This window comes from Ranitomeya variabilis, chromosome 2, assembly GCF_051348905.1.
Source record: "Ranitomeya variabilis isolate aRanVar5 chromosome 2, aRanVar5.hap1, whole genome shotgun sequence".
NCBI lineage: Eukaryota > Metazoa > Chordata > Amphibia > Anura > Dendrobatidae > Ranitomeya > Ranitomeya variabilis.
In genome coordinates this window covers 546,342,932-546,370,457 of record NC_135233.1, presented here as the reverse complement: position 1 = coordinate 546,370,457, position 27,526 = coordinate 546,342,932, and the positions used below count along the sequence as shown (strand labels likewise).

Sequence of the window (27,526 nt, the reverse complement as noted above, 5' to 3'; positions counted from 1 at the left end):
TCGCGGTTAGCAGTGGGGTACCACAGGGGTCAGTCTTCTTTTTAACATATTTATTAATGACCTTGTAGGGGGCATTCAGAGTAGAATTTCAATATTTGCAGATGACACTAAACTCTGCAGGGTAATCAATACAGGGGAGGACAATTTTATATTACAGGATGATTTATGTAAACTAGAAGCTTGGGCTGATAAATGGCAAATGAGCTTTAATGGGGACAAATGTAAGGTCATGCACTTGGGTAGAAGTAATAAGATGTATAACTATGTGCTTAATTCTAAAACTCTGGGCAAAACCGTCAATGAAAAAGACCTGGGTGTATGGGTGGATGACAAACTCATATTCAGTGGTCAGTGTCAGGCAGCTGCTACAAAGGCAAATAAAATAATGGGATGTATTAAAAGAGGCATAGATGCTCATGAGGAGAACATAATTTTACCTCTATACAAGTCACTAGTGCGACCACACTTAGAATACTGTGCACAGTTCTGGTCTCCGGTGTATAAGAAAGACATAGCTGAACTGGAGCAGGTGCAGAGAAGAGTGACCAAGGTTATTAGAGGACTGGGGGGTCTGCAATACCAAGATAGGTTATTACACTTGGGGCTATTTAGTTTGGAAAAACGAAGACTAAGGGGTGATCTTATTTTAATGTATAAATATATGAGGGGACAGTACAAAGACCTTTCTGATGATCTTTTTAATCATAGACCTGAGACAGGGACAAGGGGGCATCCTCTACGTCTGGAGGAAAGAAGGTTTAAGCATAATAACAGACGCGGATTCTTTACTGTAAGAGCAGTGAGACTATGGAACTCTCTGCCGTATGATGTTGTAATGAGTGATTTATTAATTAAATTTAAGAGGGGACTGGATACCTTTCTGGAAAAGTATAATGTTACAGGGTATATACACTAGATTCCTTGATAAGGCGTTGATCCAGGGAACTAGTCTGATTGCCGTATGTGGAGTCGGGAAGGAATTTTTTTCCCCATGATGGAGTTACTCTTTGCCACATGGGGTTTTTTGCCTTCCCCTGGATCAACATGTTAGGGCATGTTAGGTTAGGCTATGGGTTGAACTAGATGGACTTACAGTCTTCCTTTAACCTTAATAACTATGTAACTATGTAACTGGGAAATGTCATTGAAACATTTAACAACCCTAGCTGGCCATGTGGTGTGTGACACATAAGCAGACCCATCTTGTTTCATTTATGAAGGAGCGACTCAAAGTCACAGAGCCTACATTTACTTGGTGCATCAGGTGGCATTAATCTTCTTAAAGGGCCATTTTAAAAGAACTTGTCCATGTGTCCGTGGTTAGGTGGACTTTCCCGGTAACAGCATTGTTGAGGGCACGGGTAATGTTGTAGGACACATGCTGGTGTAATGCCAGTACGGCACACCGGGAGAAATAGTGGGGACTGGGGACCGAGTACCTTGGGACGGCCGCCACCATCAGATTGTGAAAAGCTTCCGTCTCAACAAGCCTAAAAGGCAGCATTTCTAGTGCAAGCAGAAGATAAATATTAGAATTGAGTACTGTGGTCTGTGGGGCGTTGGCTGGGTGTTTCCGCTTGCATTCCACAGACTGGGTTATAGACAACTGATCGCTGTGCTGGGACAAGGACGTGGACGCTCTTGTGATGGTGCTGCTTGACTGTGGGCCACAACAGGTGCAGGGCTAGAGGCATCTTCACATACACGGTGTACTTGGGATTGGCTTCTACGCAAAACAGTGGAAGAAGCAGTGGTGTGACCAGCAGACAGTGGACCTGAAGCCTGGGGTTCGGCCCACAAAGTTGGGTGCTTTGCTTGCATGTGCTTGATCATGCTGGAGGTGGTCAGGCTGGTTGTTTTAGTACCCCTGCTGATGCGGGCATGGTGCAGCGCCCCAAAGTCCTGGTCGTTGCAGTACTGACGCTCCGCCACTAAGGGGAGTGATGGTACGTCTGATGGCACTAAAGGAGTTCATCTGACCAGGTATCACAGTCACACATTACACTTCACACTCTGGCCACCAGGGGGAGCAAAGGGTTCGATGTATTAGGCCACTCCTCACACTCTGGTAAAACTGGGGGTCAGATAGGAAGTTAGGAAGAAGCTGACTGGGTTTTGCCCAGGCAACATCCTGTGAGAGAGGGAGTTCCTGGGAAGATTCAGGGGGTCTCTTTCAGGGGTGGGATTCTGACAGTGGCCTAGCGAAAAGGACAGAATGTTACGAAGCCGCGCCTGCACCTGTTGCGGTGGCATCTTAAGAAAAGACACGAAGTGAGGTTTATTGTGGAGAAGTGAGAAACGAGATCACAGCACAAAGGAGAATAGAACCAGTAGGAGTCGTGCCTTAAGATCGTGGCAATATCCTACTGAGGCGCGTAGCCGGTGGCCGGAACGCCGAGGAAGTATTGGGCTCCAAGCATTATTTCAAACAGCGGCAGGACAGTTAACTTTAGGTTGACTGTCTCACCTAAATCACCTAAGCAGACAACGGAGGCAATTGTGGGAGAGGGGCGTCTCTAGGGTCCCAGAATAACTCCAGGCCTACCCCGTCATACGGGTGCGTCCTAGCCAAATCATCTGGGGGACGGAGAGAGAAAGAACATCAGAAACAGACACAACAGTTGTGAGGACTATCCCGTGGTGCTCAGCAGGGAGGTACTACAACACAGGCGCTAGAAGCTAGGCACTGATTTCCACCTGCAAAGGGAACTCTGCCATCTCAGCCAGCCCTGTTAGCAGTGCTCTGGATTGCAGATCCTGAAGCCTTCAGTAAAGAGGTAAAGAGACTGCAACCCTGTGTCCTCGTTATTCATCGCACCTTGCACCACGCACCATCATCACACCTTTCATTGGACGCCCCTTAGCAGGGTCACGGACCGGGTCTAGCCACCGTGACAACCCCAGGACCGAGACAGAGAGGCCCGGTACCGAGTCACCCGCGGCCCTGCGTCTGGGGGCACTCTAATGGCAGGTGCTGCAAATGGCCTTTTGGGGCTTATCGGTAGATTCTTTAAAAAATAGCCAGACTCGGGAAGATCTCACAGGTGGAATGGCAACTTCACTCATGTTGGTGTTAAGGGGAACTTATGCACACCTTCTGTCTGTGGCCACCACCTGCTTCTTCCTGCCTGTTGGGGGGATATGCCTCCTCCCCAGTTTGTGCTGCTGTCCTTGCTATGCATGTCCTCCTGCCAGGTTGGATCAGTCACTATATCATCCACCACCTTGTTTTCCACATCCGCACCCTGCACCTCCTCCTGACTTTCTGGCAATTGTGTCTCATCATCGGCCACCTCTTGTGACACTTTCCCACCATCGCCTTCATATGACCGGGGCTGGTCAAAGCTTTGGGCAGCTCTACATGCGATCTCATCTTTCCCTACTTTAAGTTCACCAGCAGAGATTTCTGAATCTTGAAATGGACAACTGAACAGCTCTTCAGAGTGTCAAAGTGTGGGATCAGTTGTCTCAGGACACTCGGCATGGTGGGAGGAAGGAGGATCAGGGTGAGGAAAATCCTGGCCACACTCACGGCTACTCAGACTTGACTGTGTGGAAGACAAGGTGGAAGCATTATCCGCTATCCAACCAACAACCGTTTCACACTGCTCTGGCTTCAATAGCAGTGTGCTGTGGTCCCCCAGAAACTGGGACAGGAAGGTCGAGCGAGAAGATGTGGGTGTTTGCTGTTGCCCACTTTCAGCTTGGTCACGGCCTCGTCCTCTGGATGCACCATCAGCATCACGTCCACTTCCCCGTCCCTTGCCTTAACCATTGTAAATGGACTACTACACTATTTCAAATGCTCAACACAAATGTCTTTATTAGTAGCTAAATAATATGTGATCAGTATGTCTGCAAATCTACAATTTTTCAAACCCAAACACCAGGCAGGCCTCAGACTGACCTAACAGACTGTATTCCATTTTTTTTTTTAAGTTAATTTATGCTAAATAGCGCTGTATAGAATTTGAGTATCACACAGCCACAAAATAAGTACATCGGCCTCCCATGACCAAACTTGGAGCACGCAGATATATGAGGCCTTTTTTGGTGAATTCAAAGCACCAAAAAAAAAAAAAAAAAAAAGGGGGGGGGGGCACAAGGATAGCACACTCAACTATGCTATGTATGCCTGACAAACTATCACTTTTCAACAGGCCTCAGTGTGACAGAGCAGACTATGTATTTTTTTTGGGGGGTGGGGAGGGAATTTGTGGAAAAAAAAAAAAAAAGAAAGTTATATAGACAGTAAATATGCCGCAGCAGCAGTTATGGAGCTTTGGGAGGGATGCAGTGGGCCCAATGGACGCACATACAGTGCCTGCAGGCCTTGCACTGATGTGGATATGCTGTGCCCTGCCTACCTAGCGCTACAATATAGGGACCCTCGAATTAGCCCTAAAAAGGACTGTTGGTTTCTTATGAGTTGCGGATGTAAGAGTTGCAGACCTACACTAACTCTAAAACCACGATTTTGACCCTATCTTGGCAGCAGCTCTCCCTACTCTCGCTGAAACAGGAACAGAATGCGGCGTAGAGTCCCAGCACGTGGGGACATCACAAAACAGTCGGTGAGCTGGAAGCTGAAATCGCTGCTGAAGCACGGCAAGGGCGGCTGAAGCTGTAGCTGACTTTCTAAAATGGGCAGACAGACAACGTACTTTCACTAGCAGATCCGGCAGCTCTGGGTAACTTTTAAGAAAATGTTGAACCACGAGGTTAAGCACATGGGCCAAGCAAGTTACGTGTGTGAGCTCACCTTGCCTCAGAGCTGCCACAAGGTTACGGCCATTGTCACACACGACCATGCCTGGCTGTAGGTTCAGCGGTGTCATCCAAACATCTGACTGCTCTTTCAGTGCTGTCCACAACTCTTCTGCATTGTGCGGTTTGTCACCTATGCAGATTATCTTCAGCACAGCCTGTTGCCATTTGGCTGAGGCGATGCTGCAGTGCTTCCATCTTCGGACTGATGTCTTGATTTCAGAGATTGAGGAGGTGGAGGTGCAGGAGCTGTAGACTGTGGGGGCAAGCCTGATTGACGTAAGGCCAGCAATCCTCGGCATGGGGAGGATGTGTTCCATCCCAAGGTCCAACTGGGTCTCGGCTTCCATTATGTTAACCCAGTGTGCCATCATTGAGATGTACCATCACTGCCCACAAGCACTTGTCCATGTGTTCGTGGTTAAGTGGACTTTCCCTGTAACAGCATTGTTGAGGGCACGGGTAATGTGGGACACATGCTGGTGTAATGCCAGCATAGCACACCAGGAGAAATAGTGGCGACTGGGGATCGAGAACCTTGGGACGGCCGCCGCCATCAGGTTGAGGAAAGCTTCTGTCTCAATGAGCCTAAAAGGCAGCATTTCTAGCGCAAGTAAAAGAGAAATATTAGAATTTAGGACTGTGGTGCGTTGGCTGGGTATTTCCGCTTGCGTTCAAAAGACTGGGTTGTAGACAACTGAAGGCTGTGTTGGGACAAGAACATGGACGGGCTCGATGATGGTGCTGCTTGACTGTGGGCCACAACAGGTGCAGGGCTAGAGGCATCTTCACATGCACGGTGTACTGGGGATTGGCTTCTACGCAAAACAGTGGAAGAAGCAGTGGTGTGACCTGCAGACCGTGTTCCTGGAGCATGGGTTTTGGCTCGCAAAGTTGGGTGCTTTGCTTGCATGTGCCTGATCATGCTGGTGGTGGTCAGGTTGGTTGTTTTGCTACCCCTGCTGATGCGGGCATTGCAGGTGCTGCAAATGACCTGTTTGGGGTTATCGGCAGAGTCTTTAAAAAATATTCAGACTCAGGAAGATCTAACAGTTGGAATGGCAACTTCCCTCATGTTGGTGTTACTGGGAATGGATGCACACCTTCTGTCTGTGGCCACCACAGATTCTTCCTGCCTGTTGGTGGGATATGACTCCTTCCCCATTTGTGCTGCTGTCCTCGCTATGCATGTCTTCCTGCCAGGTTGGGTCAGTCACTATATCATCCACCACCTCGTCTTCCACATCCGCACCCTGCCCCTCCTCCTTACTTTCTGGCAATTGTGTCTCATCATTGGCCACCTCTTGTAACACTTTCCCACCATTGCCTTCCTGTGACCAAGGCTGGTCAAAGCTTTGGACAGCTCTACATGCGATCCCATCTTTCCCCACTTCAAGTTGACCGGCAGAGATTTCTGAATCTTGAAATGGACAACTGAACAGCTCTTCAGAATGTCCAAGTGTGGTATCAGTTTCTCAGAGGAATATCCTGGCCACACTCATGGCTACTCAGATTTGACCGTGTGGAAGACGTGGTGGTGGTGGCTAAGTGACTGGAAGCATTATCCGCTATCCAACCAACAACCGTTTCACACTGCTCTGGCTTCAATAGTGGTGGGCTGCAGTCCCCTAGAAACTGGGACAGGAATGTCGTGCGAGAAGATGTGGGTCTTTGTTGTTGCCCACTTTCACCTTGGTCACGGCCTTATCCTCTGGATGCACCATCAGCATCACTTCCACTTCCCCATCCCTTGCCCCATGCCTTAGCCATTTTAAATGGACTACTGCACTATTTCAAATGCTCAAAACAAATGTCTTTATTAGTAGTGAAATAATATGTGATCAGTATGCCTGCAAATCTACGATTTTTCAAACTCAAACACTAGGCAGGCATCAGCCTGACATAATAGACTGTATTCAATGTTTGGGGGCTTTTTTGTGAAGTGATTTTATGCAAAATAGTGCTGTATAGAATTGAAGTATCAGACAGACAAAAAATGAGTACACCGGCCTACAATGACCAAACTTGGAGCACGCAGATATATGACGGCTGTCACGGAAACACCACACTGGCAAATATGTGGCCTTTTTTTTAGTTTGATATGCAAAACAGAGCTGTATAGAATTTGAGTATCAGAGAGCAAAAAAAGCGGTACACCGGCCTACAATGACCAATCTTGGAGCCCGCAGATATTTGATGGCTGTCACGGAAATACCACACTGGCAAATATGTTGCCTTTTTTTGGTTTGGTATGCAAAATAGTGCTGTATAGAATTTGAGTGTCAGACAGCCAAAAAATAAGTACACCGGCCTACAATGACCAAACTTGGAGCACGCAGATATGACGGCTGTCACGGAAATACCACACTGTCAAATATGTGGCCCTTTTTTTGGTTTGATATGCAAAATAGTGCTGTATAGAATTTGAGTATCAAACAGCAAAAAAATAAGTTCACCGGCCTACAGTGACCAAACTTGGAGCACGCAGATATATGAGGCATTTTTCGGTGAATTTAAAACACACAAAAAAAATGTGGCACAAGGCTAGGACACACAACTATGCTACGTATGCCTGACAAACTATGATTTTTCAACAGGCCTCAGTCTGACAGAACGAACTGTATATTTTTTTGGGGGGTGGGTGAATAATTTGAAAAAAAAATCCAACTGGGTATATAGTAAGTAAGCTGCAGCAGCAGCAGACACTTATGGAGCTTTGGTAGGGATGCAGTGGGACCAATGGACGCACATACAGTGCCTGCAGGCCTTGCAGTGATGTGGATATGCTATGCCCTGCCTACCTAGCGCTGCAATGTCGGAACCCATGAATTAGCCATAAAAAGGACTGTTGGTTTTACAGAAGTGGTGGATGTAAGAGTTGCAGACCTACACTACCTCTAAAAACCATGATTCTGACCCTATTTCGGCACCAGCTCTCCCTACTCTTGCTGAAACAGGAACAGAATGCGGCGAGAGGTCTCTTATACTCGGGATGATGCTGTACAGCCAAGCCAATCAGTGCACGACCACAACAAAGATGGCTGCGGCATTTCAAGGCCTGGCAGACAATCCCTGCAGCGTGATTGGGTCTCTAAAGTCCGCCAAAACCGCTGGGTGGAGACTGCAGTTGCTGCCGAATAATCCCAGAAGTGCTCGCTACTCGCCGAGTATGCCGAGCATAGCGATACTCAGGCGAGTACTGAATAGTGGCCAGCACATTTCCTCATCACTACAAGAAATTGGCTAATAGATTACAGAAACCAGCACCCATGTTTAAGGTAGGAGACTCAGTGTGGTTATCCACTAAGAATCTAAGACTGAACATTCCTTCATAGAAACTGGGACAGAATTTCATTGGTCCTTTCAAGATCAACGGTATCGTGATTTCTCTGGCCTGTCTAAAGCTGCCAAAGACTATGAAGGTACACCCAGTATTTCATGTCTCTCTATTGAAGCCTGTCTCTCCTAATAAATTCCAGAGACGCAGTGTCCCCCCTTCACAACTCGTACTGGTAGATGGGCAGGAGCAATTCTTGGTGGAAGAGATCATTGATTCCAGGCTCTGCAGAAATCGACTTCAGTAAATAATAAGATGGCAGGGGTATCCAAGTGAGGAAAACTCTTGGAAACCCATGGTTAACATCTGTGGCCCGCAGAAAATTGCTCAGTTCCATCAAAAATACCCTGAGAAACCAGGTCCAGGGTCATCCTGAGGCAGCTGTTAAGAGGGAGTGATGTCAGGAATCTGGATTCCCTGTTTCATCTGTGGTACTTTTTGCCCTTTTCCAAGACGGCGTCTGCTGCCTCATTTCTGCTCATGTGATCTGCCTTCCATGTCTTTATGACAGTGTTTCCCCTCACAGTCCTTGCTTGTGTATTCTGCCTGACTTCCTGGCTTGTTCTCCAAGAGACTTTTTCCTCTCCAGATACTCTGGCTCCGCCTTCTCAGCAAACCTTTCCAGTTCGCAGTGATGCGTGCTACAAGCTGTTTTGTCAGTGTTACTACTTCTCCTGCCCACTGGGACACGTAAGCTTGGCCTGCTACAGCTAATTCTGTTTGGTATCCGGTGCTAGTTTGTTTGACTGTTTCTGGACTCGTAGTTCTGCACTGCTTCCGAACTCTTTCTATATATCCCTGTACATTTACAATTTTTAGGATTTCTGTTTCTTTTTTCGGACTCTTGCTAGTTACTGCCAGCCATGGTATGAACTGTGTCTTCCAATCCACATTTCCCCAGTGAGTGCTACACCCTTAAGACTTTGCCCACAGCAGAGCTGCAATGAACTACTCTTAAGAGCACCCTGTTTGCTGTTCACTTGAACTGTTGTGCACGTGCTGCACCCATGTTTGTGCATTTAGATTCTGACTGCCTGCAGCGGAGCTGCAAAAGAACTTCTGATATCACCTTATTTGCTGTGTTTTTGAACTTGCTCACGCGTCGCACCTTTGTTTGTTTTGAATAATACAGACTTTACACAGCACTCTGTTTCAGCTGCCTTATTTGTCTCAAGCCAAGAGATTCCGGAGTGTACCACTATAACTAATAATAATAATAATAATAATAATTTTATTTATATAGCGCCAACATATTCTGCAGCGCTTTACAAATTATAGAGGAGACTTGTACAGACAATAGACATTACAGCATAACAGAAATTACAGTTCAAAATAGATACCAGGAGGAATGAGGGCCCTGCTTGCAAGCTTACAAACTATGAGGAAAAGGGGAGACACGAGAGGTGGATGGTAACAATTGCTTTAGTTATTTGGACCAGCCATAGTTTAAGGCTCGGGTGTTCATGTAAAGCTGCATGAACCTGTTAACTGCCTAAGTATGTAGCAGTACAGACACAGAGTGCTATTATCTGCATAAAGTGTATGAGAACATGATGCAAGGAACCTGATTATGTTTTTTGTTTGTTTTTTTTTTTTTTTATAGGCCACACAGGGATAGTTAGGTTAATGCGTTGAGGCGGTAGGCCAATCTGAACAAATGAGTTTTTAGGGCATGCTTAAAACTGTGGGGATTGGGGATTAATTGTATTAACCTAGGTAGTGCATTCCAAAGAATCGGCGCAGCACGTGTAAAGTCTTGGAGACGGGAGTGGGAGGTTCTGATTATTGAGGATGCTAACCTGAGATCGTTAGCGGAGCGGAGGGCACGGGTAGGGTGGTAGACTGAGACCAGAGAGGAGATGTAGGGTGGTGCTGAGCCATGGAGTGCTTTGTGGATGAGGGTAGTAGTTTTGTACTGGATTCTGGAGTGGATGGGTAGCCAGTGTAATGACTGGAACAAGGTAGAGGCATCGGTGTAATGGTTGGTGAGGAATATGATCCTGGCTGCAGCATTCAGGACAGATTGGTGCGGGGAGAGTTTGGTAAGAGGGAGGCCGATTAGTAGAGAGTTACAATAGTCCAGACGAGAATGAATAAGTGAAACAGTAAGAGTTTTTGCAGAGTTCAAAGTAAGAAAAGGGCGAATTCAAGAAATGTTTTTGAGATGCAGATAAGAAGAGCGAGCCAGTGATCGGATGTGGGGGGTGAATGAAAGCTTGGAATCAAGGATGACCCCAAGGCAGTGGGCATGTTGCTTTGGAGTAATGGTGGAACTGCACACGGAGATGGCAATGTCAGGCAAAGCTAGGTTAGTAGAGGGAGAGAACACGAGGAGTTCAGTTTTTGACAGGTTCAGTTTCAGATAGAGGGAGGACATGATGTTAGAGACAGCGGAAAGACAATCACTGGTGTTTTCTAAAAAGGTCGGCGTGATAACAGGAGAAGAGGTGTATAATTGGGTGTCGTCAGCATAGAGATGGTACTGGAAACCAAATCTACTGATTGTTTGTCCAATAGGGGCAGTATACAAAGAGAAGAGGAGGGGGTCTAGGACTGATCCTTGAGGAACCCGAACAGTAAGGGGAAGGTGAGAGGAGGAGGAACCAGCAAAACATACAGTGAAGGATCGTTCAGAGAGATAGGAGGAGAACTAGGAGAGAACGGTGTCCTTGAGGCCGATGGAGCGGAGCATAGTGAGGAGGAGCTGATGATCCACAGTATCGAATAACTGTTACAACTCCTCAGCAGCAGGCCCGGTGTCTTGGGGTTATATTTGACTTGGATCTTTCATTCTCTATATTCAGTCGCTTATGTCACCTTGACCTCAAACATCTCTAGAATTCGACCTTTTCTTACCTTTGACTCTGCAAAATCTATTACTGTTGCTCTTATTTGTACTCATCTGGATCTTTCTACTATTCAGTATTAAAGATCCACTACATTTTATAATGACCCCACCAATTTAAATCTAGTAAAGAAGTATTTTTGCAAATATTTCTTGTTGCCATCTGTGCCTGTGGGAAGCGCCATCACTGACCCGCTCACTTGGCATCACATGACCCCGGCTGCAGCCACTGCTGACAGCCGCCAATGTCACATCAATTTCATCTCTGTCTGCTTTTGCTTGGCTGGTTGTCAAAAATGGGGAGGACCCCACACCATTTTTTTTAATTATTTAGCACCCAGCGCCAGGAAACGGTGTAAACAATACCACTTATTTCCAGGCGATACTGATATTGCACCCTGGTGATACTGATATGTCACACTGTGGCAACATTAGTATAACAAGTATACCACACGTATTAAAACACACGGACACAGATATATCGGGTACTGTTTTTTCCAGTACCAGAAATATTAGGATGTGTAAAAGAGCCCCAAGATAAACTTTTTTAAAACTAGGTGGTACTATTCGCTAGTGATGAGCAATGGGAGTCACAAATGAAAAAAAAAAAGTAACTCTCTTCTACACACAGTTCATATCAAACAAATCCTGCTGAAGTAGAGACCATTAGAATGACCCTTGCTTTGTTAGTGAAGGAGAATAAGTGTTAAAATTACAGTGTACACAGGCTCCATAGGAGAGAGATAGATTACTTAATTCATCATAGTAAATATTTGATCATGAAAGGTCTTACCTGAGCCCAAAAACCTGCAGACATATTCATATTTTCATGCATAAGGTTTAGTATATCCCGAAATGTGGAATCATTGTACTCGTAGCGCCTTCCGAACACAATCATACAAGTTATGTTTGATACGGCATTATCAATGACAAGGTGTGGATCAAGTAGAGTATCTGAATAAAAAAAGTTATTCATTAATAAAACATACAGTACATACCTATAATGTTACTAAATATGACAAGCAACTGTACAGTTTTTTTCACTTTTTATTTTACAATTTTGGACATTTGACAACCACTTATTTCCCCTCTCCTTCCCCATCTCTTACCCACATATGGGCAAACCCTAATTTTAACCAAGACTCATATCTACTTCCTTATTTAAGTGGCAATGTCAAAATCGGGACAACGATTCTGCAAAGACGAGTGGGCCAAAATTCCTCCTGAACGTTGTAAAAGACTTATTGCCAGTTATCGCAAACGCTTGATTGCAGTTGTTGCTGCTAAGGGTGACCCAACCAGTTATTAGGTTTAGGGGCAATCACTTTTTCACACAGGACCCTGTAGGTCTTTTTTCTTTAATAATAAAGACCTTCATTTATAAACTGCATTTTGTGGTTACTTGTGTGATCTTTGTCTAATATTTAACCCCTTCGTGCCATGCTGCATTAGTGCCAGCCGCAGTACTAGTACGGCGCCCCGATCACCGCGGTCTCGCGCTGAGCGCCGCGGTGATCGGGTGCGGGTGTCAGCTGTATATGACAGCTGACACCCCGCAGCACTGCCCACGATCGGCGCTGTCGCCGATCGCGGGCATTTAACCCCTCTGATGCCGCTGTCAATAGTGACAGCGGCATAGAGGGGGATCGCGCAGGGACGGGGCTCTCCCACCGGAGCAGCGCGATGAGATCGCGCTGCTCCGGTGACCTGGAAGGAGTCCCCGGATCCAAGATGGCCGCGGGACTCCTTCCGGGTCATAAGATGACCCTGCTTGCCGGCGTCTGCTGAGAATTCCTCATAGCAGGCGCCGGCAAGCCTCTGCAATGTGCCTGTCAGATCGGTGATCTGACAGAGTGCTGTGCACACTATTAGATCACCGATCTGTGATGTCCCCCCCTGGGACAAAGTAAAAAAAGTAAAAAAAAAAATTTTCCACATGTGTAAAAAAAAAAAAAAAAAAAAAAAAAAAAATTCCTAAATAAAGAAAAAAATATATATATATTCCCATAAATACATTTCTTTATCTAAATAAAAAAAACACCACACAATAAAAGTACACATATTTAGTATCGCCGCGTCCGTAACGACCCCACCTATAAAACTATATCACTAGTTAACCCCTTCAGTGAACACCGTAAATTTAAAAAAAAAAAAAACGAGGCAAAAAACAACGCTTTATTCTCATACCGCCAAACAAAAAGTGGAATAACACGCGATCAAAAAGACGGATATAAATAACCATGGTACCGCTGAAAACGTCATCTTGTACCGCAAAAAAAAGCCGCCATACAGCATCATCAGCAGAAAAATAAAAAAGTTATAGCTCTCAGAATAAAGCGATGCAAAAACAATTATTTTTTTATATAAAATAGTTTTTATTGTGTAAAAGCGCCAAAACATAAAAAAATTACATAAATGAGGTATCGCTGTAATCGTACTGACCCGAAGAATAAAACTGCTTTATCCTTTTTACCAAACGCGGAACGGTATAAACGCCCCCCCCCTAAAAGAATTTCAGGAATTGCTGGTTTTTGTTCATTCCGCCTCCCAAAAATCGGAATAAAAAGCGATCAAAAAATGTCATGTACCCGGAAATGGTACCAATAAAAACGTCAACTCGTCCCGCAAAAAACAAGATCTCACATGACTCTGTGGACCAAAATATGGAAAAATTATAGCTCTCAAAATGTGGTGATGCAAAAACTATTTTTTGCAATAAAAAGCGTCTTTTAGTGTGTGATGGCTGCCAACCATAAAAATCCGCCCAAAAAACGCTATATAAGTAAATCAAATCCCCCTTCATCACCCCCTTAGTTAGGAAAAATAATAAAATTTTAAAAAATATATTTATTTCCATTTTCCCGTTAGGCTACTTTCACACTAGCGTCGGTACGGGGCCGTCGCGCTGCGTCAGCCCGACATACCGACGCATACTGTGCAAGCGCCGCACAACGGGGGCAGCGGATGCTGTTTTTCCACGCATCCGCTGCCCCATTGTGAGGTGCGGGGAGGTGGGGGCGGAGATCCAGCCGCGCATGCGCGGTCGGAAATGGTGGACCGTCGGCACAAAAAAAGTTACATGTAACGTTTTTTGCTGCCGGCGGTCCGCCACAACAGGACGCACCCGTCGCACGACGCTTGCGACGTGTGTCAATACGTTGCTAATGTTAGTCTATGGGGAAAAAAACGCATCCTGCAGATGACTTTGCAGGATGCGTTTTTTCGCCAAAACGACGCATTGCGACGTATGCAAAAAAAGCTAGTGTGAAAGTAGCGCTAGGGTTAGGACTAGGGTTAGGGTTGGGGTTAGGGTTTCAGTTAGAATTGGGGAGTTTTCACTGTTTAGGCACATCAGGGGCTCTCCAAACGCGACATGGCGTCCGATCTCAACGCGTTTGTGTTAAAAACGCATGCGTTTTTATAGAAAAAAAACAGAACACACACTGAAAAGTCACCTACCACCATCAAGGTGATAAAGGGATCCAAACCCTAACCCTACCCCTAAACTCATCCCTAACCGTTTAATGAACATTTTCTGACAGTCATAGTGCCACGTATTTCAGTGCCACGTATTTCAGTGCCACGTATTTCAGTGCCACGTATTTCAGTGCCACGTATTTCAGTGCCACGTCTTTCAGTGCCACGATATTTCAGTGCCACGTATTTAAGTGCCACGATATTTCAGTGAAATACGTGGCACTGAAATATCGTGGCATTTACGTGAAATACGTGGCACTTAAATACGTGGCACTTAAATACGTGGCACTTAAATACGTGGCACTTAAATACGTGGCACTTAAATACGTGGCACTTATATACGTGGCACTTATATACGTGGCCACTGAAATATCGTGGCACTTATATACGTATATACGTATATAAACGTATTTCAGTGCCACGTATTTCAGGTTAGGGGTAGGGGTAGGGTTAGGGGTGGGGTTAGGGTTTTTTGTTTTTTTCTTGTGTTTTTCTATAAAAACGCATGCGTCTAAAAAACGCATGCGTTTTACCGCGTTTACATGCGTTTTTTCACACATGCGTTTTTAAAAAAAACGCATGCAGATAAAAACGCAAGTGTGAAACCAGCCTTACCCTTGGGAAAATAAAAACATGGGGGCTAAAATATAATTTTCGTGGAAAAAAAAAAAATTTTTATTTTCGCGGCTCTGCGTTATAAACTGTAGTGAAGCACTTGGGGGTTCAAAGTTCTCACAACACATCTAGATAAGTTCCGTGGGGGGTCTAGTTTCCAATATGGGGTCACTTGTGGGGGGTTTCTACTGTTTAGGTACATCAGGGGCTCTGCAAATGCAACATGACACCTGCAGACCAATCCATCTAAGTCTGCATTTCAAACGGCGCTCCTTCCCTTCCGAGCTCTGCCGTGCGTCCAAACAGTGGTTCCCCCCCAATGTATGGGGTATCAGCGTACTCAGGACAAATTGGACAATAACTTTTGTGGTCCAATTTCTCATGTTACCCTTGGGGGAAAAAAAATTGCGGGCTAAAACATCATTTTGTGGAAAGAAAAAATGATTTTTTTAATTTTCACAGTGCTACATTCTAAACTTTAGTGAAACAACTGGGGGTTAAAAGTGCTCACCACACATCTAAATAAGTTCCTTAGGGGGTCTTCTTTCCAAAATGGTGTCACTTGTGGGGGTTTCCACTGTTTAGGCACGTCAGGGGCTCTCCAAACACGACATGGGTTCCGATCTCAATTCCAGCCAATTTTGCATTGAAAAGTCAAATGGCGCTCCTTCCCTTCTGAGCTCTGCCATGCGCCCAAACAGTGGTTTATCCCCATATATGAAGTATCAGCGTACTCAGGACAAATTGCACAACAACCTTTGGGGTCCAATTTATCCTGCTACCCTTGGGAAAATAAAAATTTTGGGGCAAAAAGATCATTTTTTGTGAAAATTAATATTAATTTTTTTTTTACGGCTCCACATTATAAACTTCTGTGAAGCACTTGGAGGTTCAAAGTGCTCACCACACATCTAGATTAGTTCCTTAGAGGGTCTACTTTCCAAAATGGTGTCACTTGTGGGGGATTCCACTGTTTAGGCACGTCAGGGGCTCTCCAAACACGACATGGGTTCCGATCTCAATTCCAGCCAATTTTGCATTGAAAAGTCAAATGGCGCTCCTTCTCTTCCGAGCTCTGCCATGTGCCCAATCAATGGTTTACCCCAACATGTGGGGTATCGGCGTACTCAGGACAAATTGTACAACGACTTTTTTGGTCCAATTTCTCCTGTTACCCTTGGTAAAATAAAACAAATTGGATCTGAAGTAAAAATTTTGTGAAAAAAAAGTTAAATGTTCAATTTTTTTTAAACATTCCAAAAATTCCTGTGAAGCACCTGAAGGGTTAATAAACTTTTTGAATGTGGTTTAGAGTACCTTGAGGGGTGCAGTTTTTAGAATGGTGTCACTTTTGGACATTTTCTGTCATATAGACCCCTCAAAGTCACTTCAAGTGTGAGGTGGTCCGTAAAAAAAATGGTTTTGCAAATTTTGTTGCAAAAATGAGAAATCGCTGGTCAACTTTTAACCCTTATAACTCCCTAACAAAAAAAAATTATGTTTCCAAAATTGTGCTGATGTAAAGCAGACATGTGGGAAATGTTGTTTATTAACTATATTATGTGATATGACTCTAATTTAAGGGCATAAAAACGAAAAATTTGAAAATTGCTAAATTTTCATAATTTTCGACAAATTTCTGTTTTTTTCACAAATAAATGCAAGTCATATCGAAGAAGTTTTACCACTTTAAAGTACAATATGTCACGAGAAAACAATCTCAGAATCACCAGGATCCGTTGAAGCGTTTCAGAGTTATGACCTCATAAAGTGACAGTGGTCAGAATTGTAAAAATTGGCCGTGTCACTTAGGTGAAAACAGGCTTTGGGGTGAAGGGGTTAAATTTGTTTGGTAATTCAAAACATTTACGTGTGACAAACATGCAATAGAATAGTTCATACCACTGTGTGTGAATACATGTGTGTGAATGACCCATCCAAGTATATGTCCCTTATCCTGGGCCCCATCCTATTATATATATTCCCCATCTTAGCATATGTCCCCCACCCTGCCTGTTTTTTAGTGTATAGAAAAAAGTAAAGCATACTAGAAATAGGAGGAAACCAATATGGCTAAATAGAGCTGTAAGGGGCGCAATAAGTGACAAAAAGAAAGCATTTAGAGAATTAAAGGAACTAGGTAGTGAGGAGGCATTAAATAAATACAGAAAATTAAATAAATTCTGTAAAAAGCAAATCAAGGCAGCAAAGATTGAGACAGAGAGACTCATTGCCAGAGAGAGTAAAAATAATCCCAAAATATTCTTTAACTACATAAATAGTAAGAAACTAAAAAATGATAGTGTTGGCCCCCTTAAAAATAGTCTGGGTGAAATGGTGGATGAGGATGAGGAAAAAGCCAATATGCTAAATGACTTTTTTTCATCAGTATTTACAAAAGAAAATCCCATGGCAGACAAAATGACTAGTGATAACAAAAATTCCCAATTAAATGTCACCTGCTTAACCCAGCAGGAAGTACGGCGGCGTCTAAAAATCACTAAAATTGACAAATCTCCGGGCCCGGATGGGATACACCCTCGAGTACGGCAGGAATTAAGTACAGTCATTGATAGACCATTATTTTTAATCTTTAAAGACTCCATAATAACAGGGTCTGTACCACAGGACTGGCGTATAGCAAATGTGGTGCCAATATTCAACAAGGGGACAAAAACTGAACTCGGTAATTATAGGCCAGTAAGCTTAACCTCTACTGTGGGTAAAATCCTGGAGGGCTTTCTAAGGGATGCTATACTGGAGTATCTGAAGAGGAATAACCTCATGACCCAGTATCAGCACGGGTTTACTAGGGACCGTTCATGTCAGACTAATTTGATCAGCTTCTATGAAGAGGTAAGTTCCGGACTGGACCAAGGGAGCCCAGTGGATGTAGTGTAAATGGACTTTTCAAAAGCTTTTGATACGGTGCCACACAAAAGGTTGTTACTTAAAATGAGAATAATGTGGATAGGGGAAAATATGTGCAAGTGGATTGAGAGCTGGCTCAGGGATAGGAAACAAAGGGTGGTTATTAATGGAGCACACTCGGACTGGGTCGCGGTTAGCAGTGGGGTACCACAGGGGTCAGTATTGGGCCCTCTTCTTTTTAACATATTTATTAATGACTAGGGTTGAGCGAAACGAGTCGGCCATTTTCAGAAGTCGCCGTCTTTTGGCAAAGTCGGGTTTCATGAAACCCGACCCGACCCCTGTGTGGTCGGCCATGAGGTCGGCGATCTTCTGAATCTGGTATCGGAATTCCGATACCAAGTTCCGATATGTTTGCGATATCGGAAATCGGTATCGGAATCCACATTTAAGTGTAAAATAAAGAATTAAAATAAAAAATATTGATATACTCACCTCTCCGGAGGCCCCTGGATATCGCCGCTGGTAACCGGCAGCCTTCTTCGCTTAAAATGAGCGCGTTCAGGGCCTTCCATGACATCACGGCTTCTGATTGGTCGCGTGCCGCTCATGTGACCGCCACGCGACCAATCACAAGCCGTGACGTAATTCTCAGGTCCTAAATTCCTAATTCTAGGAATTTAGGACCTGAGAATTACGTCACAGCTTGTGATTGGTCGCGTGGCGGTCACATGGGCGGCCGCAACCAATCACAAGCCGTGACGTCATCTAAGGCCCTGAACGCGCTCATTCTTAAGAAGGAAGGCTGCCGGAAAGAAGCAGGGCGCGTCCAAGGGTGAGTATATACCTAATAGGAATATACTCACCCTCGGCTTCTTTCCGGCAGCCTTCCTTCCTAAGAATGAGCGCGTTCAGGGCCTTAGATGACGTCACGGCTTGTGATTGGTCAAGGCAGCCCATATGACCGCCACGCGACCAATCACAAGCCGTGACGTAATTCTCAGGTCCTAAATTCCTAATTCTAGGAATTTAGGACCTGAGAATTACGTCACAGCTTGTGATTGGTCGCGTGGCGGTCACATGGGCGGCCTCGACCAATCACAAGCCGTGACGTAATTCTCAGGTCCTAAATTCCTAGAATTAGGAATTTAGGACCTGAGAATTACGTCACAGCTTGTGATTGGTCGGGTGGCGGTCACATGGGCGGCCGCGACCAATCAGAAGCCGTGACGTCATGGAAGGCCCTGAACGCGCTCATTTTAAGCAAAGAAGGCTGCCAGTTACCAGCGGTAAGGTCCAGGCTGCGTCGGAGAGGTGAGTATATCAATATTTTTTATTTTAATTCTTTATTTTACACATTAATATGGATCCCAGGGCCTGAAGGAGAGTTTCCTCTCCTTCAGACCCTGGCAACCATAGTATCCCATTGCACTGCATTGGGTTTCGTGTTTCGGCCGACCCCGACTTTTTTATAGGATCGGCCGATTTCACTCGACCCGACTTTTGAGAAAGTCGGGTTTCGTGAAACCCGACCCGATCCTATAAAAATAAGTCGCTCAACCCTATTAATGACCTTGTAGGGGGCATTCAGAGTAGAATTTCAATATTTGCAGATGACACTAAACTCTGCAGGGTAATCAATACAGAGGAGGACAGTTTTATATTACAGGATGATTTATGTAAACTAGAAGCTTGGGCTGATAAATGGCAAATAAGCTTTAATGGGGATAAATGTAAGGTCATGCACTTGGGTAGAAGTAATAAGATGTATAACTATGTGCTTAATTCTAAAACTCTGGGCAAAACCGTCAATGAAAAAGACCTGGGTGTATGGGTGGATGACAAACTCCTATTCAGTGGCCAGTGTCAGGCAGCTGCTACAAAGGCAAATAAAATAATGGGATGCACTAAAAGAGGCATAGATGCTCATGAGGAGAACATAATTTTATCTCTATACAAGTCACTAGTTCGACCACACTTAGAATACTGTGCACAGTTCTGGTCTCTGGTGTATAAGAAAGACATAGCTGAACTGGAGCGGGTGCACAGAAGAGCGACCAAGGTTATTAGAGGACTGGGGGGTCTGCAATACCAAGATAGGTTATTACACTTGGGGCTATTTAGTTTGGAAAAATATCTATTTTATAAATATCTTATTTTAATGTATAAATATATGAGGGGACGGTACAAAGACCTTTCTGATGATCTTTTTAATCATAGATCTGAGACAGGGACAAGGGGGCATCCTCTACGTCTGGAGGAAAGAAGGCTTAAGCATAATAACAGACGCGGATTCTTTACTGTAAGAGCAGTGAGACTATGGAACTCTCTGCCGTATGATGTTGTAATGAGTGATTCATTACTTAAATTTAAGAGTGGACTGGATACCTTTCTGGAAAAGTATAATGTTACAGGGTATATACACTAGATTCCTTGATAGGGCGTTAATCCAGGGAATTAGTCTGATTGCCGTATGTGGAGTCGGGAAGGAATTTTTTTCCCCAAGGTGGAGCTTACTCTTTGCCACATGGGTTTTTTTCGCCTTCCTCTGGATCAACATGTTAGGGCATGTTAGGTTAGGCTATGGGTTGAACTAGATGAACTTAAAGTTTTCCTTCAACCTTAATAACTATGTAACTATCCTCAGCGGGGGCATTCATAGAGTAATGGAGACCCATAAAAGAAGTATAACACACTCCCCATAGTCCTCCATATATTTTTAACGCACAGACCATAGAACTCCCCAAAGTATAATGCACCCCCATACAGTATAATGCACCCCCATACAGTATATTGCACTTCCAAAGTCTTTCATACATTCATACTGTATAATGTACCTCCTTATATAATGCACAGCCCATAGTCCTTTATATTTGTGTAATCCACAGCCCATAGTCCTCCATATAGTATTATGCACAGCCCAAAGTCCTCCATGTATTATAATGCACAGCCCTTAGTCATCCTTCTACATCTAGTATAGTACACAGCTCATAGTCATCCATGAAGTATAACAGACAGCCCATAGTCATCCATGCAGTAGTATGGCTGAATAACCATGAGGAATTTGGTAAGATCTGGACTGCATGGATTGAATATGCTTTTCCAGGTTTAGCTATATTCCAATCTGCCACTCATTCATATTTAGGATCTTTTCATTATATGCTCACTGGAATGAGCCTCCCCCTTTTTTTCCTCCCTCTTTTCTTGCTTCACCGTATATCTTTCCTTTGGTTGATTGCCATCCAAGTATTGGTTTATTTAAATGGTTTAGATTTCATCTGTACATCAATACTTTTACCTTTATTTTTCTTAAATTCTTGAATTAGATGTACACTCTCCTCGCAAATTTTCTCTTCCATGGATTTTTTACCCAGGCCAAAATCCCGGAGTGTAGAAAGTGTGAACCGCCTGTGCTCCTTCCATGCTGGCCCATAAGGAGCTACTATCAAACCTGGAGAAAAGAGTATTTATGGTAATGGAATATGACAAAACCTTTTTGGAAATATCACCCAAAGTTTCAGTGTAAAATAGCTCTTATCGATGAAATAAGTATGAAAATGTCATGGACAATTCCTGAAGCCCACTGGGCTACTCTCCTCTCTTGTCAGACAAGACAAATAACAATACCTTAAGAAAACTGATCCAATTCACTTGTGTAAAACAATAAGGAGAAATCAAGAGGTTTTTTTGCGTATAAAAGTATATATTTTTCATTATTACATATAATGTTAACAAATATTCATTATTATAATAGTACTAAAGACAATATGTCAGTATGAAAACAAAAATGATCCAACTTAGGTGATAGCGCAAATGTTGTTCTTTGTCCCCGTTCAATGTATGAGCGAGAGGCTAGTAGGCATCTTAAGGATACTAATACCTATGCCAGGCTTGATGGTAATCCTGTTCTTAAATTTCAGAATCAATTGGAAGAAATTCTCCAAAGGGCATTAGAACAAGGAATTATCCCTAAAAAAATGTTTGATGGGCTGTTTACTAAATTTCCTAAAATTCCCACATTGTACTTTATCCCTAAGGTACATAAAGACCCATTGAACCCTCCAGGCCGTCCAATTGTCTCTGGCATGGGAGGGCTTTGCGACCCAATTTGTAAATTTATTGATTATTATTTGAAACCTTTAGTTGAGTCGCTCCCCTCCTATGCCAGAGACACTTCGGATGTTCTTACTAGAATTAATGGCATACAACTTGAGGAGGATATGTTTCTGGTCACTGCGGATATAGAAACACTTTATACGTGTATCCGCCATGATGATGGCATGGAGGCGGTCCGCTTCTTTCTGGGGACTAGCAACTGGGATGGCCATACATGTGAACTCATTCTTGAACTATTGGATTTTATTTTAACAAAAAATTTTTTTGTATTTAAAGACATTTTTTATTTACAGAAACGCGGCACTGCCATGGGCGCGGCCTGTGCGCCATCTTTCGCCGGCCTCTTCCTGGGTTACTGGGAGAGGGGTGTGTTCGGCGGGGATGGCGTCCGGGACGCGGACCATGTGCAGTGCTGGTTACGTTATATTGATGATTTACTTATTATTTGGCAGGGTACTGAAATTCAATTACAGAAATTCATGCAGCAATTGAATTGCAATGACATGAATATTAAATTAACATATTTTTGTAGCAGGAAGTCAGTTGAATTTTTGGATATTAACATTCAGGTGGACAGAGATCTGTTTTTGCAAACAGATGTACATAGAAAACCTACTTCCACAAATTCATTGCTACATGCTAATTCCAGTCACCCTTACAGTACTATTAAGGCCATCCCAGTTGGTCAATTCCTCAGAATGAGGCGGATCTGCTCCTCTGAACTTAATTTTCAATCTCAGGCCAGGGATCTCCGTGAAAGATTTTTGGAGAGAGGATATTCTAAAAAATGTATCAAGGCAGGGTACAATAGGGCAAAATTATGCTCGAGAGAGGATTTACTATGCCCAAGGGCCAAATGCAGTGAAAAGGAAAATAAAATCCGTTATATTTCTACATATAATGGACATTGGCAAGAAATGAGAACCTGCATTCAAAAATACTGGCATGTATTAAAAACTGATGCAGTATTGGCTGAGAACCTTACTAGCTCACCTCTCATGACCTCTCGACGCAGTAAAAATTTGGGGGATTTATTAATGAGTAGCCATTATGTTCCAATTGTTGCACATGAGGGTGCATATTTTGGTTCAAGTAGACCCGTTAAGGGCTGCTTTTCATGCGGTAATTGCATAGCATGTAAAAATATTATTCGATCTTCAAATTTCCATTTGGTAGATGGAAAACAGTTTAACATCAAACAACGTATAACTTGTAATACTACACAAGTTATATACTATGCGACTTGTACATGTTCCAAAATCTATGTGGGTTTGACCTCTAGACGTCTGGGTACTCGTGTTCGGGAACATGTCCGAGATATTGCAGCGGCAAAAAAAGAAACTGACATTTCCCTTTTAAAAACACTACCCCGACATTTTCGTCAATTCCATAACTGCAATCCCAACCATCTTGCAGTTCGAGGTATAGAACATGTACAATGTGGCATTAGAGGTGGGGATATTAAAGGCCTGCTAGCGCAAAAAGAATGCAGGTGGATCTTCACCCTAGGCACAATGGTGCCGGATGGATTAAATGAAACTAATGGGTATTCATCATTCTTATAATTATAGAGTTTGATTTACTCCTTTTTTGAGATACCCTCTCCAGATATACCATCCTCCTTCTTTGTTGGTCTTATCTGTGGCGTTCTTGTTTTTATGTGTTTTTATTCATTGCTTCTTTTTTTTATTCTGTGTAGATTTATTGAGATCGTTGAGTATTTATGGCAGGCAATTTATTACGTCCATCAACTGTCCTTCATGAAGAAGATCACGTTCATCAAATTTTATATTCAGCACATTTGTAGACTCATGTTTATGAGTTTTTCTTGCACTTTATTATATATTGTATCTCTGTTGTTTCATACTTATTACCTTGTATTTGTGTTGTTTGTAGGTATATCATTAAATTATTATATTGGAAGTATTCACATGTTCTATTATGTAAAACATTCTTTTATCTACATTTACGATCAATCCTGCACATTTTTTTTGCACATTGTATTGTCTTATTTATTATATTAATGTGCGATTGTTTCACTTTGTATATGCGCTCGTTATTTATTCACTATGCACTTTAAATAATTTGTTGCTGCCTATATTCTCCGATTGTGTTTTTATTAATTGATTTTCTCTTTATATATTATGTATATATTTATTGAAGTATTGTCAATATGACCTGATCGCCCCTGTTTCTTGCATGATGTTTTCGTTGTCTGTCTCCATGCTGTCTTGAGGCTTTCTCCTGTTGCCTGCTGGGCAGTATGCGGCTTGGCGCCGGCCGCTGCTCCCGACGGGTGCATGGGGATCGCTGATTGGCAGCCGGGAGTCCGGGAACGGCATCCACACTTACGATCATACGCGTCATGCCATTTGCCGGTTTCTTTCCATGTGACCGGATTACGGTGATATTTAATGCTGACGCTCACCCCTATAAGACCACGCCCCTTGAGGAAGCGAGACTCTGTCTCGCGAAACGCGCGTCGGGGAGAGCGATCACTCGCAGAGATGACATTTTCATAATATGGGTAAATAACCTTTTTACTGTTTTATTTTATGTGTGGTTCCTCAGTAAATGTTAGGTGTGAAGCTGCTTATTATTAGATCGTTGCTGTTACTCAGATCAGCGTGGTTTGGACTACTCTTATCCAAACCTGTGTCACACCTATAGCTAACACAGGATTTTTGTGTTAGTTTGCACACACCTATTTTGGTAGCTAATAATTATTTGGAACCTATTCACACTGTTAGTTCTCTGCTAGTGATCGCGTTTTTGCGCTATCACCTAAGTTGGATCATTTTTGTTTTCATACTGACATATTGTCTTTAGTACTATTTTAATAATGAATATTTGTTAACATTATATGTAATAATAAAAAATATATACTTTTATACGCAAAAAAACTCTTGATTTCTCCTTATTGTTTATGATTATTTCTGAGTTTAGTATATTTATGTGAATTTATATTGCTGGTTTCTTTATATGTTCACTTGTGTAAAAGTCTACAAATGGGTATGAGAACCCATAAAACAACTCAATGTAAATCTAGGCAGAGAAAATAAATGAGTCAGACATCCGTGATGCACAATCATGTTCTATCCTTGAAAAACAAGGGTAGAACAGCAACCGACTATAGTTTACAGAACTGTTCACATGTCCATGTTTTTATGTGAACCATAAACCAAAAAATCATGAAGATAGGTCTCATTTCCAAGTTGTGGATCAAAATCACATTCAGTATGTGTTCTATTTTAAAATCGAAGTGGGTAGGAGAAGTATTTCAATATTTTTTTATGTATGTGAGTAAATCTTACATGAAACTCTGATGGAGAAACCAGACACACTATCCAAACACCGATGAAAATCTGAACCAAACCAATGTTGAAAATAGGTCCTTTATTCACATACAAGAGAAAAAAGGATGTTTGAATGAGGCCTAATGGAAGAATCTGGAAGTACTTAAAGATCACAGAGTAAATAACAGCATGCAATATCAATCATGGGCTTTTAAGGCCGGCAGGACATTGTCATGTATTAAGAGGTATGAACTTGCGGGTCAGCGGTGTACTAATATCACTTTGATAAGCATTAGGTCACACTAATACTTATCAACTTATCAGTTTATACAGTCCTGGAGCTAAAAAATGTATAAAGAGCCACAGAACTGAAAAGGGACATTCGGGATCTTAGTTATGAAGAAAAATTAAAATAAATAAATGTATTTCGTCTTGGGAAAAAAAACGATTTAGCGGCTACCCAATTACCTCCTACAGCACATAAATAGTCCAAATAAAGAATTTAGTCAAAGCTGTTTCATTAACAGAACTATTAACCTGTGGAACAGCTACCTCCAGATCTGGTGGTCACATCAGGAACGGTTGATAGCTAAAAAAGCCTTAAATGATTGTGATTTTCCTGCAAACATACTCATGAAATTCTAGACATGAATGTTGATCCAGTCGGTCATCACTCAAGATCAAGAGAGGAAAAAATTGCTTTTAGAGCGGATTAGTTCATGCATTTTTGTTGCACTTATTCCCTTTCCCTTCAATCAAGACCCTCTCCCAAAAATTGGTTGAACTTGATGGGCACAGGTCTTTTTTCATGCATACTAATTACCGTATGTAACTATGCAGTGTGTTACTATTTATCAGGCCTGTAACAGTGACCTCAGAAAACTCTCAAATTACCTTTTGTTTCAGAGATGTCATTAATCAGTCTGGTATAAGGCCTGTCTGCAAAGTCATGCCCTTTATTGACCAAAATTTCTTTGAGATCTTTGAGTCCTCGGACCACCACAGCTGGTGTGGCCCCTATGTAAATAGTGTACACTGGTCCATATTCCTCAGAGAACTAAAACAAAAAAATTATTGAAATTTTAGTAACAAATAAAAAACAATTCACTTAGCGCTATTGTTACTCCCAATATGATGTAACAAGGCATCAATACATGTTGTCCTCACAGGTAACAGCAATGGTCGCGTGCGGACATGCTCTGTCATATGCAGTAGTGGCACATAGACCAATTCAGAAGAAATAAAGCAAGTTGCACATATTATAAATAAAATATTCTTCTTTATTAATCCGTGAAAAGAAAATACACTCAGGCAAGGAGAGCAAAGAGGTGGAATACATAGCAATTGACAACTTGATTATATACTCGCAACATCATGCTTCTTATAATCGTTACTCCACCCAAACGCCAGAACACCTAGTACCACAAAATAATAGTAACACGATAAAATTAAAGCTACACGCTGAATGACACTGGTACCATTATTCACATGTGTATTTTAACCCCTTAAGGGTGCTTTGCATGACCTGGCCAATATTTACAATTCTGCCCACTGTCCCTTTATGTGGTAATAACTCTGGAATGCTTCCATGGATCCCGGTGATTCTGACAGTTTTCTAGTGACATATTTTACTGCACGTTAGTGGTAAAATTTCTTTGATATGACTTGTGAAAAAAAAAAAGGAAATTTGGCGAAAATATGGAAAATTTCACAATTTTCCAACTTTGAATTTTCATGCCCTTAAATCACAGAGATATGTCACACAAAATACTTAATAAGTAACATTTCCCACATGTCTACTTTATATCAGCACAATTTGTTTAACCAAATTTTTTTTTGCTGGGAAGCTATAAGGGTTAAAAGTTGACCCGCGATTTCTCATTTTTACAACACCTTTTTTTTTTAGGGACGTTACATTTGAAGTCACTTTGAGGGGGTCTATATGATAGAAAATACCCAAAAGTGACACCATTCTAAAAACTGAACCTCTCAATGTACTCAAAACCACATTTAAGAAGTTTATTAACCCTTCAGGTGTTTCACAGGAATTTTTGGAATGTTTAAAATAAAAGGAACATTTAACTTTTTTTCACAAAAAATTTAATTCCGATACAATTTGTTTTATTTTCCCAAGGGTAACAGGAGAAATTGGACCCCAAAAGTTGTTGTGCAATTTGTCCTGAGTACTCTGATACCCCATAT

At 42.7% G+C, this 27,526-nt stretch overlaps 1 protein-coding gene across 1 annotated transcript in view; it reads right to left on the bottom strand.

Annotated features, from left to right (window-relative positions):
• Positions 1–27,526, bottom strand: part of LOC143807021 (cytochrome P450 2B4-like) — a 143,522-nt gene that overhangs the window by 93,425 nt on the left and 22,571 nt on the right. Inside the window, exons 2-4 of the mRNA XM_077288175.1 lie at positions 26,219–26,381; positions 21,211–21,363; positions 11,743–11,903 (exon numbers count right to left, since the gene is read on the bottom strand). Of these exons, the coding sequence (XP_077144290.1) occupies positions 11,743–11,903; positions 21,211–21,363; positions 26,219–26,381 (477 nt within the window). The remainder of the gene's footprint in view (positions 1–11,742; positions 11,904–21,210; positions 21,364–26,218; positions 26,382–27,526) is intronic.